The following is a 15864-nucleotide window of genomic DNA, read 5'->3' on the forward strand; positions in this document are numbered from 1 at the left end:
AAGGTTGTCTATAGCTTCAGCAACACTTAAAAAGTTCCCGAACCATCCAGGGCGAGCGAGGTAGAATATTTCAATGACCTTTATCTTTCACTATATTATTCATTCACTTCAGCACTCATACGTTGTGCCGATAGTGCCTGTGTGCTTAGCTGAACTCCCTGCTTCTGTCTGGATCGTTACCATGTCTGCGAGGGAGTGACAGAGATCCTGTGCAGTGAATATGGCAAGTTAGGAGAGAACCTAAACAGCAGGACTTGCAGGGCAGCAATTTCTGGATTATTCCCTGTGCCTCGTCCTGGTGAGTGAGGCAAAGGAAAGATAGCTCAGATGAACGCGTGAGTGAGGAGCTGGTGGAGAGGGCAGGTATCTGAGTTCTTGGATCACTGGGATCTCTTCTGGAGAAGAGGTGACCTATTTATATTTTATTTATTTAGCAATACACCATGCCATCCCAGCAACCCTGATTAACCCTAACCCAATCTCAGGACAATTTACGACCTATTAGTCCACCTTCCATGTCTTTGGACTGTGAGAGGAAATTGAAGCTGCCTTGAGCTGTAATGGCATCATGCTAGCCGCTACACTACTGTGGCAACTTGTACGAAAGGGCTGGGCTGCACCCGAACTGGAGGTGGACAGATATCCTGTTTGGAAAATTTGCTAGGGCTAGTCAGGAGCTTTGAAATCAGAGTTGTGGAGGGTGGGGGGCCCTGTGCAATAGAGTGGCTGATGAGGGCCAAATTTAGTCATCAGCACAAACAGAATCACAATAAAGGGAGAGTAAAGGACCCTTTGTTTGAACTGCATTTATTACAATGCAGGAGGCTTGACAGTCAAGGATTTTGAACTCGGCATGGACAGCTCCAAGGGCAGGAATATCAGAGCTATAATGGAATCGTGGCTGAGGAAGGGCAAGACAGCCAGCTCAATGTTCCAGGGTACACGATAAAGGTGCAGGTAAGAAAAGGAGAGTTGACTTCTTAATGAAAGGAGACATAACAAACAGCCCTTAGGAAAGATATTCATGGGGGAATCATATATGTAGAAGTTAGGAACATGAGATAATTGTATTATAGCCCTTCCACCCCAGAATTCAGTGGGAATCGGAGGGGCAGATGTGAAGAGAGTGCAGCTGGTTAGGAAGTTGAATTACAGCAGGTGTTCACAAGCATGGACCCCTACCATTAACCGAAGGGTCCATGAACCCTAGATTGGGAACCCCTGCATTACAGTTATATAAGACACTGGTGAGGCTGCACTTGGAATTTTATGTGCAGCTTAGGTTGTCTTGTTATAGGAAAGACATTACCACAGTAGAAAGAATGCAGAAAAGATTAACCAGGATGTTACCTGGACTAGGGGACCTGGATTACAAGGAGAGGTTGTGTAGAGCAGGAGTGTATTCCCTGGAAAGTAGGGTAAGAGGGGTGACATGATATATAAGATCACGAGGGGCGTAGACAGGGTAGATGTATTTAACTTTCTCGTGGGAAATGGGTGCTAAAAGCAAGAGGACACAGCTTAAAATTGAGAAGCAAAAGATTCAAAGGGACATTAGGGCAGCTTCTTCAGGTAAAGGGTGATGGTTATTTAGAGGGAGCTGCCTGAAAAAGCAATATTTAAAAGCCATTTAGATAATTACATGGATAGGAGATGTTTCGAGGTCTATGGGCCAAATGCAGACAGATGGGACCAGCTTGTAGGGCAATCCAGTCAGCTTGGATCAGTTGAGCAGAAAGGCACGTTTACATGTTGTAAGGCTCCGTGACTCTATGACTCTTTAGCAAGATTGAAAATGGCCATCTGTGACAGCTGCTGTTGTATTTCTCTTGCTGCCATGTTGAGGAAATTTCAGCCAGAAAATCATGACTTTATTTCTCATAGCTGTAAAGTGGGGGATACATCAGGAGACCATAAAGATGCTGCAATTGTGATGATCTTCAAGATGATAGACAAATCTAAAATGGGGCTTCCTTGCTGCCTGCTGTGGGGAAACCCTCTTCACCCACCTCTGTCCTGTGGCTTAAGGCACAAGCAGCCATGATCCTGACCGTGAAATAATGTCACCAGATCATTACCAACATATGGCCACGAGGTGGCACTACAGTCTGTGGTTTGAATATGATTCGGCATTAAATAAGGACGCGGGACTTCCACACCACTGAATACATATTCAGATTCCCACCTCACGGGTTCACAGAAAGTTTGCAATACAGGAGGCCATTTCTCCCATTGTGTTTCTCTTATCACATGAGGAACTACCCAGCCTAATCCCATTTTCCGGTTTTTGACCTATAATTCTGCAACTTTTCATGTATGCATTATGTTTACTATTGTTTACTCTTTTCTATAGATGCTGCTTGGCCTACTGAGTTCCTCCAGCATTTTGAGTGTATTATTTTGATTTCCAGCATCTGCACATTTTCTCTTGTTTGTGATGTACAGTGGCATGCAAAAGTTTGGGCACCCCTTGTCGAAATTTCTGTTACTGTGAATAGCTAAACAAGCAAAAGATGACCTGTTTCCAAAAGGCATAAAGACACATTTCTTTAATATTTTAAGCAAGATTACTATTTCATTTCCATCTTTTACAGTTTCAAAATACTGTAATAGAAAAGAAAAAGGGCCCAAAGCAAAGGTTTGGGCACCCTGCAAGGTCAGTACTTAGTAACACCCCCTTTGGCAAGTATCACAGCTTGTAAACACTTCTTGTAACCAGTTAAGAGTCTTTCAATTCTTGTTTGGAGGATTTTCACCCATTCTTCCTTGCAAAAGGCTTCTAGTTCTGTGAGATTCTTGGGCCGTCTTGCATGCACTGCTCTTTTGAGGTCTATCCACAGATTTTCGATGATGTTTAGGGTGGGGGACTGTGAAGGCCATGGCAAAACCTTCAGCTTGTTCCTCTTGAAGTAGTCCATTGTGGATTTTGAGGTGTGATTAGGATCATTATCCTGTTGTAGAAACCATCCTCTTTTCATCTTCAGCTTTTTTACAGACGGTGTGATGTTTGCTTCCAGAATTTGCTGGTATTTAATTGAATTCATTCTTCCCTCTACCAGTGAAATGTTCCCTGTGTCACTGGCTGCAACACAAGGCCAAAGCATGATCGATCCACCTCCGTGCTTAACAGTGTTCTTTTCATGAAATTCTTCACCTTTTTTTCTCCAAACATACCTTTGCTCAATGGAAACAAGTCTGTGCCTTTATTCCTTCTACCAGAGTGCATGGCCATACACTTCCCTACACTGTATTCCATCTGCCACTTTGCCATTTTTCTGACCAGTCCAAGTCGTTCTGCGGACTCCCTGCTTCTTCAGCGCTATTTGTCCCTCCAGCTACTTTGTATCGTCTGCAAACTTGGCCATAAAGCTGTCAATCCATCATCCAGATCACTAATGCATGATGAGAAAACTTGATCCAGCACGGAGATTCGTCTCCTTACAGGCCAACACTGACCCTTGGGAACACCACTGGTTACTGGCAACCATTTAGAATAGAGCCCTTTGTTCTCACTCTTTGCTTTCTGCCAGTCAGCCAACCTTCTATCCATGCTGGTACCTTTCCTGTAATACCATGGACTCCTATCTCATTTGTCTCATGTGTGGCAACTTGTCAAAGGCCTTCTGAAAATCCAATTAAACAACATCCACTGACTCTCCTCTGTCTATCCTGCTTGTAAAGAAAACACCCCTGACTTCTGCCTATTTTATCATGTGCTTCCAAGTACCCCGAAACATCATCCTTAATAATTCTTACTGAAATCTTAATAAACATGCACCGAAGTCTGGCTAACTAGCCTATAATTTCCTGTCTTTTGCCTCCTTCCCTTCTTAAAAAGTAGAGTAACTTTTGTGATTTTCAACGCCACTCGAACCATAGCAACAGACACAAAATGCTGGAGGAACTCGGCAGGTCAGGCAGCATCGATGGAAGTGAACAAACAGTCGATATTTTGGGTTGAGACACTTCCTTAGGATGGGAAAGGAAGGGTGAAAACACAAGAATAAAAAGGCGGGGGAGGGGAAGAAGGTGATAGGTGAAGCCAGGTGGGTGGGAAAGGTTAGAGATTAGAATGGTTAAAGATTAGAAAGGCTGGAGATGAAGGAATCTGATAGAAGAGGAAAGTGGAGAAAGGGAAGGAGGAGGGGCACCAGGGAAATGTGATAGGCAGGTGAGAAGAGTTAAGGGGCCAGAGTGGGGTATAGAAGAAGAGGGGAGGGCAAGGGGAAAATTATTTTACCAGAAGGTGAAATCGATATTCATGCCTTCCGGTCAGAGGCTACTCAGACGGAATATGAGTTGTTGAACCTCTGGAACCGTTCCTGACTCTAGAGATTCATGAAAGAGCATTACTCATGCTTTCCAATTAATTTAGTGATGTTCCCTCTAAACTTTTTACAGCTATGCAGACCAACCATTACCCTGAGCTTGAAAGCCGTATGGCACTGTAATAAAACGTTATAGAAAAGGAAGTTCCAGCTGCACAGCAACAAAGGCTATGTGTGTAGGAACATTTCTGCTACTGTGCGGCTGTGTACCCATGCAGCTTCTAGGGAACAGTGCTCTTCAGCTACCTTTCTCCGCACCCTAGGATGTAGTCCATTCTACTTCATAACTAAATCAGTTTAAGATGGTGCTACTTAAGAACAGTGACAACTCACTGGCAGTTCCCAAAGCCAAGCATCCCACCCTGAAAAAACTCATTTCAGGGAGGTAGCACCACCCCCCCCCACCCCCCACAACCCCATATCCACCAACCCGCCTCCCCCCGCCCCCGGTCGACCTCCAAAGGCCAAGGCTGTATGTATACAGGTCATTTGATTATGAAAGAACACAACAATTTATTTGATCACATATTGAAACTATTTATACACACACACACACACACACACACAGACACACAGACATATATATATATATATATTTCTTGTTGAGTGTTTTGTTGACAGTTCAATGCTAATAGCTAAATGCTAATGCAAATAGCTTTTCTATTTCTTTTTCAAACTTTCCAAACTTTGTACTGTGATGTGGCTTGCTTGGCAGATCTGAGCATTTTGCTGGAGGTATCAACCTCACAACAGTCTGTGTCAATGAATTTGTTAATTTTGCAAGACATCAGATACACAAGTATTTTGTGAGACATTTGACTTCTGAATTCTGTCTTAATGCAACGCACCATGCTGAATGCCCTTTCTACAACACAATTAGAATTTGGCAGCACCAAAGGCAGCTTCATCAACTGGCAGAGCTCTTTGAATCTCCACTGCCCTGTGCTGACAGATTTTACCTTGGACAGCTTCCCCCAGAACTCATCAACTGACAAACTTTTGTACTTTGGCACTGATGCACCACAATAACTCTCAGAGACATGAGTCGAGATAGGCTTTTATTAGCTGGAAGAAAGCACCGTCAGCAGCAAGAGACCATCGCACAGCATCCTGGAGACTGAGGGAGGAGCAGTGCCTCCGATCACCTTTATACATGGGGTCAGTGGGAGGAGCCACAGGAGCAGTCAGCGGTGGTGGTGGGGGGGCCCTGTCCAGACAGGTATGTGTAGTTCACCACAGGCACCAGTTCCTCAAGGTTAGTTGAGACATAATCCAGGACTTCCAAGTGGAGCTGTTCTCTTGCATCTGCCTTGATCACATTTGGAAATCTCTCTGCCAAAGTCAAAATCTGCCCTGGATTCACCTCATCTTGGCTCTCTGTATTGAACACTGACAGATTTTTCAAGATTTGGTCTCTCATTGGGAACTTCTCCAAGATGAAAGCTCCTGACATAGAACACTCTGGCATCTTTGAAGAACTGCTTTGTCTTGTGTGACAACTAGCAGGTTATGCTCAACGATGAAAGATGTAAAGTACACCTCAGCTCTAGTGACCTTCTCTGTCAGACTTTGGTTTGCTGCTGAAAAGAACTGTGAAGTACTTAAGCAGCTTTCCCTGCACCTAGCCTCCCTAATATGTTGTGGTTCCCAAAAGAAATAAAAGCATAAAGTGTATCCTTCTTATATTGTCTTATGCAGAAAATGTGACATGACAATATATGCTTATATTATATTATCATGGAGTTGTTTTTTTAATTCTATTACAACTTTAGGCAAGTCTACAGGGAGTTTGGCCTCATCACATAGGACATCAATAGAGTAGCTCCTTAGCAGCTAGCCAGTTAGTTTAAATAACGTTAGCTATGCTAATGAACAAATGACACCTGTTAAACTCACCTCAACATGTCTTCTACAGTCATTTAACCCACCATGGGCAATAGAAAAGTCACTATTGCAAACAGTGCAGCAAGCAACACTGTCATTATTTTTGACCCCTATTAGGCAAGGGTACTCTTTAGTGTAGTCTGGGGTGAAGTACGGTTTTTTTTTGAACACTCTGCCATGGTGCTGCAGGACACTAAACTGAACTGATGGACAATGAAAGAGAGAGAGGGTTGACTGTAAAGCCTGCCCACAGAGAAAAATGATAGGTCTACTTAGCACAAAGAGAGCCCAATCTCTCTCTCTCTCTCTCTCTCTCTCCCTCTCTCCCTCTCTCCCTCCCTCTCTCCCTCCCTCTCTCTCTCCCTCCCTCTCTCCCTCTCTCTCTCTCCCCCTCTCTCTCTCTCTTTCTCCCCCCCCTCTCTCTCTCTCCCCCTCTCTCTCTCCCTCTCTCTCTCTCTCCCCCTCCCCCCCTCTCTCTCTCCCCCTCTCCCCTCCCTCTCTCTCCCCCTCTCCCCCTCCCTCTCTCTCTCCCCCTCTCTCCCCCTCTCTCTCCCCTCTCTTTCTCTCCCCCTCTCTCCCCCTCTCTCTCCCCCTCTCTCTCTCTCCCCCTCTCTCTCTCTCTCTCTCTCCCCCCTCTCTCTCTCTCTCCTCTCTCTCTCTCTCTCTCTCTCTCTCTCTCTCTCTCCCTCCCCCTCTCTCTCCCTCCCTCCTCCCCCCACCCCACTCACTTGCTCTCAAAAAAATCGATTTCTGGGATATTGTCTATCATTTGTGGGTGTCAGGGAGCCGCTATCAATATGCAGGAGACTTCCGGGAGAGGTGAGATGTCTGCAAAGCAGGAAATACAATGAAATACTTTATTAATAACACTTCTTCTGTATAAAATTATAGTAGACGATACACTGAAGAGGAGAGCGAATGTGAGGCTGACTCAAGGGTCAAGGTATGCGGTTTCGAGGAGAAGTGGTTGGAGTGAGGTTCAGACATGCTCGGCATGAAGAAGCAGAGAAGAGTTAGAGCGGAGGAGTTTTGGATCTTGTCCACTTTAGCTGAGAGCGAGGTTTGATTGATCTAGTGCCAGACTGATCTGGAAGGGTCGGGTACGGGCTGCAACGTGGTGGCAGGGTCCAGGCCCAGAGCGTATTGATGCGACAGGGCCTGGGTCTTACAGTGAGGAACGATCCGATGTATGTACGATTTAAATGGGGGGGAGGGTCAGATGGATTGAAAAGGCAGGGTGTTGGGCCTGGAGGTGAGGGTCGGGTTGGTTCTGCTTTCTGCTCCGCAATATTTGCTCAGCTCTTTGTGGCACCGAGGCTGAGGCTGTGGGTTCCGGGCCTCATGTCTGCAAGCTCCAGGATGTTTTGCTCCACTGTCTGATGAACTAAGGCTGAGGCTGCTCCGGGCCTGGTGTCTACCGGCTCACCTTCATTCTGAATGCTGTAGCTTGCTCTTACTGCTTGCATGTTTTGTATTTTTGCTTCTTTTTGGTTGTTTGTTGGTCTATTTTTAAATGGGTTATTTTATGACCATTTTATTAAATGGTTTTTGTTTTGTTGCTGCCTGTAAGGGGACAAATCTCGAGGTTGTATGATGTACACATACTTTGATAATAAATATACTTTGAACTTTGAAGTGCTCCTACCCTGCCCATAATCTCATAAATCTCTCCTGCACCCTCTCCAGGGTAGAAAGCAACCACAGAAGAGGTAAAACAATATGCCTTCTGAAATGGCTCAGGCCTTTACAGTGTAATCCCATTATTTTATTGATATCTGTACTTATGTTAACATCAATAATACTGTATATTTACAAAGTCACATGACAATAGCCTACTCCTGCTTCTATTCCTTATGTTCTTAATGTTTTTCTTCCTGCCCAGCCGGAGTGCAACCTGAGGACTCAAAGGCACTGGTACTGGCAAAGTTCATAGCAGACAGCGAGGGGATGGAGCTGGCTGGTGTGTACGCACATTGTGGAAATTCTTATGAAGCGACTGGAGTTGAGGAGATCCAGGCTGTGGCACAGGAAACCACGAGTGCCACTCTGAAATTTGTGGAGAAGTATGCTTTATCTAATATCTAATAATTTGCTTTATCTAATAATTTGCCTTGTGTTTTGGCGATCTTGGAGGAAGAAAAGCAAAGGAGAATGCACCTGTTTATCCAAGAGGTTATCAGTAGCTAATTGGCTGCACTCTCTCCTAGTCAAATGATTATGGGTTTAATGTTACTGCAGAGACAAGTATGATATTTAGGCTAATGCACTTGTGATATAATGAGGGGATGCTGAATTGTATGAAATGGTAGCCCCCTCCCGGATCTAACATAATCCTTTGACACCATTTTGAAGAAGATGGGAGAATTAACCTGGGGCGCTAGTGAATATTGATCTATCAATAAACCACAACAATAATAGATTAATTTCCTCATCATCACATTGCACAAAAGGAACACTGTATTTGCTACTTTCCAACAGTGACTGCATTTCAGTAGTACATCATTGGATGAAATGTGTTTTGGGGCATTCTGAAATTTGATAGTATCTTTATCAATGTCACACACAAAGGATTAGGTTCAGAGCCAGTTAAAGGCCTTGAGCCGTAATCTTAGTCTTGACGTACTGATAAAAGACTCTTATCTACCATTGCGACAGAAGTCATTTCCAAATCTCCAAGGAAGTTTGAGCAGGACAAACTATAAAATCAGAAATATGCAAAATTAGGACAGATTTTCAAGGATCTTGGTCATAGATCTCCTCTTGGTTCTTCAGATGGTCTTGCATTGACAGCTTTTTATACTCCTTTTAGAACTGTGTGAATTAGGGCCATCACATGACACTGGCAGGTTTTTAACTCCTCATTTAAGTGGTCATTCTTTAGTGTGGAAATCTAGACAATGGATGCCTGGAGGGCTATTTGACACCATAAATAATAACAACTTGAATTCTTTTTTTCTTCTTGTTCAATGTCCACAAACACAGATTTTTGAACTTTGCTATTAGGATAAGAGTTGAAATTGAAGGTAAGGGGATATAAAGAGCTAAAGGCTTTTCTTCTGTGGGAACTCTTTCGATGTAATTTAGTTAATGTCTCCCTTCACTGACCCAGCCTGAAGGATAGAGCTCCAGCTTTGTGCCATGGAGACATTTGAGACATTTTAAGAAAAGCTTCTAGTAATAACACATCCTTTTAACTCAACCCTATCAAACAGTATGGAGGTGGGGGAGCAGAAAAGTTATTAAGGGATGTTGAAGACTAGTAAAAATGGCTCGTAGCAGCCCTGGTAGATAACGGCTGCTTCCATAACATGAATTGTCAAGTGTTTAACGGGTCTTTGTGACACTTTCCTTTTGCCCCTTCTCCCACCCCTGCCTTCAGGGCTCTCATGTGTAATCTTTTTATAATTGCATGCAGATACTACAACCTTTAATTATTCTGCTTTTGATGTTGAAAGTTCAGTTACTACAGGCTTCAAGCAGGAGGCACAGTCATGACTCAACACTGCTATTAGCTGTCATTGTTTGAAATTTTATAAATTCTGTATTGCCAGCAGATGATTAGGGGAAATCAGAAAATATGCCTTTGTAAAGAACACCTTAATAAGGAGCACAGGCCAGCAAGACTATTTTAGATCATTTTAAATCATAAGATCATAAAATAATTTTGGTTGTGAGAGGACATAATTCAGTTTTACAGAAAAATTCTTCTCATTCCTATTCCCGTTGTATTATGTCCCTTAGATGGATTCTTGCCTCCAGTACAATCGGACAACCCAATCTTATCTCTGTTATTCTACATAAAAAAACTATTACCTACTGTTAATCCTAAAAATACATTTAATGAATATGTCCAGCATTGATATACATTCACCATTTTCTAGATACATGTTTTCCATTCACTTAACTTCCTGTATTTCTCACTTTAAAATGAGGTTCTTGACAATTTGTTTCCAGAACATTAATCATAATTTTTTTCCAGGGCTGCGGATAAAACATACAGGCTTCCAAATATTGCCTCAAAACCTTCTAAAACTTGCTAACAAGTGAAATAAACAACATTTAGGATACTTCATTACTTCAATCATACAAAAGCCTGAACTCCAAGACATTGTTGATTCATTTGTCAGAGCACACGAGAGGAAAAGCCTTATGCTCATTATCCGCATGATCAACATTACAAACCGACCTTCCTCTACTGCACCATACTGTCCTCCATCAATAAAGATTCATGAACCACTCCCCAAAGTTTGGGAGCCACCACAATGGTTATTTGTCAGCCTTTGTGTTTTCTATTGTATTTCATTGTTATACTCTGAATTCCAGCAAGAAAATCAACCTCAAGGCAGCATATGGTGACATATATGCACTTTGCTAATAAAATTAATTTGAACTTTGAACCTTTTAGGTAGAGTTGATGATGAAATTCACTGTCTTCAATGAACCAGCAACGACATAAGCTGATGGAAGCAAAATATAACTGATGATTACATACACAACGCTGGAAGAACTCAGCAGGTCGGGCAGCATCCGTGAGAAAAGAGTAGCCAACGTTTCGGGCCGAGACCCTTCAACAGGAAAGCTACTCTTTTCTCACGGATGCTGCCTGACCTACTGAGTTCTTCCAGCGTTGTGTACGTATTCTTTGATCCACAGCATCTGCAGTTGTACTGTTGTGTTTTTTTATATCTGATGATTAATACCCTGATGTGCTCCAAAACCTGTGGTCTACCAGGCAGCAGTTCCAATGTTGCCTCTGCAAAATCCATCAGATTCTCTAGATGGATAAGAGAGTCAGCATGATCTCACAGAATAACACTGCCAACACTCAGGCCCTCAACACATTCTGCTGGCATACCCAACAAGAGACTGCTGAAATAGATACTCTGTTCCAAGCTCTGAATTGGAGGAGATAATCAGGTGGTCAGAGAAAAAAATTCAAGGATGTGCTTGAAGCTTCCTGAAAGAAATGCAACATCCCTACAGTTGTTCCAGGGATTGTATCTCATCCCATTTTGCAATTCCTTCTTGGGAATTTTCTGTGGATTTGCTTCTCGCCCTTATTCTTAATCCTTCTCAACCACACCGGCACAGCAGTCAGTGCTGCTACCTCCCAGCTCTGGGGATTGATCCTGACCTTGTGGACTGTCTGTGTTCCACCCGTGACTTTGTGTTTCCAATGAGCGCTCTTGTTTCCTATCGCATATCACAGATAGATTAATTGGCTGCTGTATATTACCCCTTGGTGTAGGTAGGTGTGAGAAAGGATGACAGAGAAATAAGAAGAGGGTATTGGGACTGATGGGATTTCTCTGCTGGATACAGCATGAACCTGATTGGCCAAGTGGTCTCCTTCTGTCAAGTAAGAACTCATTGACAGATGTGTGACATGTATGTTATCAACATCTTCTCCAGTATCTGGTTGAATCTCATTATTACCTTTATGCTTTCAGACTGCTTATCCAACACCCATTCAATATTTCAAATGGTTAAGAATGGAAATGACCAAAGTTCTTGTCAAAAACTCTGTAACCTCAACAATTCACTGCCATTCCTGTCCCTTTATTATTAGGTTGAATTGGACAGCATGAGCTTAAATTTCTCTTTGACTGCAAAGTAAAGAAATACAATGGCCCTATTCTTCATTATTAAGGCTTCTTGCTTCCATCTGTGCTCTTAACACTAGAATATCGACCTCCTCCTTTCTCAGTCCAATTATTTCTCCCCCTTCTTTTCCAGTCTTGATGAAGGGGCTTGGCCTCAAACGTTGACTGTTTATTCCTCTCTATTAATGCTGCCTGACCTGCTGAGTTCCATCAGCATTTTGTGTGTATTACTATGAATCTCCTCAAGCTAAAATGAAAAGAAAACATATTTATATTTAACATAATCACTAACCATCTTTTTAGTAATATTTTCCAGCACCCCATGCATCCTTCAGGGCCAGAGCTTAGCTTAAAAGATTTAGGTAATCTTTGAATTCTGCTTCAGTACAATTTGTTGCTGTACTTGTGCAATGAACCCTGCTTCAATAAGAACAGCAGAAGCCAGTAGAGATATATCTGGAAAGGTCAATGTGATGAAACTGCAACACAGGACCACATGGATATTAAGCAGTAAAAACAGAATGCAATAGACAGAGGTAAGAGACTAATGGATAAGATCAAAGCTCTGATGCCCTACCATATCTATTCCCGAATGTTGTGGAGAATTGTGCAGCCGATGAGAGGAGAAAACTCCAAGAATATCCCACCTTCTCACACCGTAAGGCTTTGCTGCTATCCATAAAGTGCAAGTCAAAAGAATGATGGATGTCCCTGAATTGCCTGGAAGAGTAAAGCTTGAAAAGCATCAAGAAACCCGACACCATCAAGAACAAATTAGACCACTTGATTGACACCTCCATTCATTCATTCCCTCCCCCACTGGTGCACAGTGGCTGTAGTGTACATCGCCTGCAAAATACTTCACAGGTCTTCACAACACATAAATTCTATCTCCAAGAAAGTACAAAGGCTGCAGTCGCAGGGGAACACTGAAAAGTACAGCAGAGAGACAGGCCCTTCGGCCCATCTTTGTGCCGAACCATTTAAACTGCCTATTCCATTGACCTGCACCTGGACCATAGCCCTCCACACTCCTACCATCCATGTACCTATCCAAACTTTTCTTAAGCGTTGAAATCAAGCTCACATCCAGCCCTTGTGCTGGCAGCTTGTTGCACACTCTCGCAACCCTCTAAATGAAGAAGTTTTCCCTTGTGTTCCCCTTAAACTTTTCACCTATCACCTCTTGCAGGGCCCCCCCACCCCAAGATGTACACTACACTGACTTGGAAATCTATCACTCTTCCTCCTTTGTTGCTGAATTGAAACTATCCCATTAACGACACTGTGGACTACAACAGTTCAAGAATGTGACTCATCACCATCGTCTCAAGGATAACTAGTGATGAGCAATAACCACAATGATCCCAATATCGTAATTTAAACAAAACATACATTTCCTCCCTTAAAAGATTCCATAAACCTTCTTCTTTGTTGTGAAGCATCATAGGTTCTGTTCAAAGGATTTGTAAAGATGCATAGGGTTGCATTGTCACTAAATTTAAAAAAAAACACAATTGATAGGTAAAGTTATCTTGTGCAACAGTGAAATAGGAGACTTTTACACTGCCTATTTTTGTACTTTAGCACTTTTGAAAGGGAAATCAGGTGGATGTAAACTGAGCTACCAAATAGCTATTGCTTGCATTATGCTGCAATCAATGTGTTACCCAGGTTCAATTTAATTGCAGTTTGGCACTGAGACCTGTAAGTGTTCACTAGGAACTGCAGGGAAAGACAAAAGTTCTTCAAGCATCCATCATTTCACCAATGAGAATGTGCTGTCTGTGTCACAATCCTGTGTGAGAAACTACAAATACATTTAAGGTCAAGAACTTTTCTCTCACCCTGGTGTCATTGTTAGTTTACTCATTAAATGAGTCACTGTGCAAACACTTCCAACGAAATTTCCCCTGTCCACAATATGTTGGCCATCAGATTCAGGTCTATCTCTTATTTTAGGAATCATGTAGCACAGTTCCATTTTGTTAGTTACAGGAATGAGACATGCTTTTTTAAAATTTGCTGTGTTGGCTGTGATCTGTTTTATAGATGTTGTCTGGTCTGTTCGGTGCAATGGGGGAGGGTTAGCTACGAAGATAAAAGAGGGCTGCAACATCACTGCTTAGAAACAGAGTAAAACAAGTAAATTTATTGTCCAAGTACAAAAACGGCACCATTCATTTTCTTGTGGGCATACTCAATACATCCCTAGTAGAATAATAGCCAATATAGAATCAATGAAAGGCCATATCAATGTGAGCATTCAACCAGTGTGTAAAAAACAGCAAACTGTGCAAATACTAAAAGAAAGAAATAATAAATAAACAAACAATAAATATTGAGAATGTGAGATGAAGAGTCCTTGAGAGTGAGTCCTTCGATTGTGGGAACATTTTAATGATGGGGCAAGTGAAGTTGAGTGAAGTTATACCTTTTGGTTTAAGAGCCTGATGGTTGAGGGGTAGTAACCTGGTGTGCGAGTACTGATGTTCCTGTACCTTCTTCCTGATGGCAGCAGCAAGAAGGGAACATGGCCTGCTTGCTTGAGAGTTAAGTCTGCTGAGTCCTTCATAAGATCATGAAATCTGTAGATCATTAAGTTGATTTAAAAGTACATTACTTAAAGGGAAATTACATGCTGCAGACTGAAGTATTTTTAGAAGTGTTGTACATAGCCTGCAGAACGTCGCCGTGGTTCACCAACGTCATCTTGCATTAAGCAAGATAGTTAATGGTTAGTGGTTTTCTTTGTCCTCTTCCTCTCCAGAATGGCTTGGAGAAGCAATTTGCTTAACACTGACATTCCATTTTGGCTACTTCGTATAGATAGGGTACCATAAACAAGAATGATGTTATCCTTCCCTTTTTTTTTCATGAATACACAGAACTATTAACTCTTCTCCCACATACTGAATATTCACCTCTGCTCAGGAATTCACATGTACGCTCACACACACAGGGCTTCACGCACATACAGACCAACACATGTGTTTGTGGACATTTACCTATGCAATCAAATGCAGTCAATAAAGTATTCACATTCACATTTAAATACACATATTCACCCACAGCTTGCACACGTTTACACTTCAGTATGTACAGATGGACACTTTCCTCCACATACTTACCTCATGCTCAGACAGACATTCTTGCACACTCAATTATGTATGTTGACAGACCCACTCAAAAACCTGCAAAAAATACATGCATTTTCTAGTCAGAAGATGGCAAGTGACCTTGAACAGGTTCCAGGGATCATTTTTCCCATCCCAACCCAGAGGATGTTGAAATCAATTGTAGCTGGCTTCCACTAGACGTCAGCTAACAGCGCAAACTAAGAATTTAAACTTATCACAATTTAACAGAGTCTGCGCCTGTCCTAGAATTGTTTGCAGGAATGGTGGATATTCTTAAATATGAGAGTCATAGACTTATACAGTATGGGGACAGGCTCTTTGGCCCAACTCATCCATACCGACCAGGAGATTTGTCCGAGCTAGTTCCACTTGCTTGTGCTTGGGCCATATCCCTCTCAACATTTCCTGCCCATGAAACTGTCCGAGTGTTTAAACATTGTAATTGTACCAACATGTACAGGTTCCTCTGGCAATTTGCTCCATATATCCACCACTCTGTGTGTGTAAAATATGCCCCTCAAATCAATTTTAAATCTTTCTTTACTCACTTTAAATCTATGTCCTCTAGTTTTAGGTGTCTTTACCATGAGAACAAACCCATGACCATCTACCTTATAATTTCCTCGATTTATTGCATTGGCAGTGACCTGCTGTCTGGTCTGTTCAGGGGTTGGCTGGATGAAAGGGTGTGTCTTAGAGGTCTCCCTCTTCCTCTCCAATCCATCTTGGAGATGTGGTTTGCTCAACTCTCTCATCTCATTTTGGTCATGATTTCATACTCTTCTTTCAAGTCATCCCTCAGCTTCCTACACTCCAGTGAAAATGTCCCAGCCTATCCAGCTTCTCCTTTTACTCAATCCCTCCAGTCTCAATAACCTCCTTGTAAATCTTTTCTGCATTTGTTCCAGC

The 15864-nt window shown here is 42.5% G+C and overlaps 1 protein-coding gene across 3 annotated transcripts in view; it reads left to right on the forward strand.

The window, feature by feature from the left end:
* The window catches only part of zgc:162816 (uncharacterized protein LOC571260 homolog), a 50425-nt gene that overhangs the window by 12539 nt on the left and 22022 nt on the right, over nt 1–15864 (forward strand). For all 3 annotated transcript variants that reach the window (XR_009512966.1, XM_059973889.1, XM_059973895.1), the window contains exon 4: nt 8095–8275. Coding sequence is in view for 2 of the 3 variants with exons in the window: in XM_059973889.1 (XP_059829872.1) it covers nt 8095–8275 (181 nt within the window). In the remaining variant the exon portion in view is untranslated. The remainder of the gene's footprint in view (nt 1–8094; nt 8276–15864) is intronic.

The sequence above is a fragment of the Hypanus sabinus genome, chromosome 1, assembly GCF_030144855.1.
Source record: "Hypanus sabinus isolate sHypSab1 chromosome 1, sHypSab1.hap1, whole genome shotgun sequence".
Taxonomy (NCBI): Eukaryota; Metazoa; Chordata; class Chondrichthyes; order Myliobatiformes; family Dasyatidae; genus Hypanus; species Hypanus sabinus.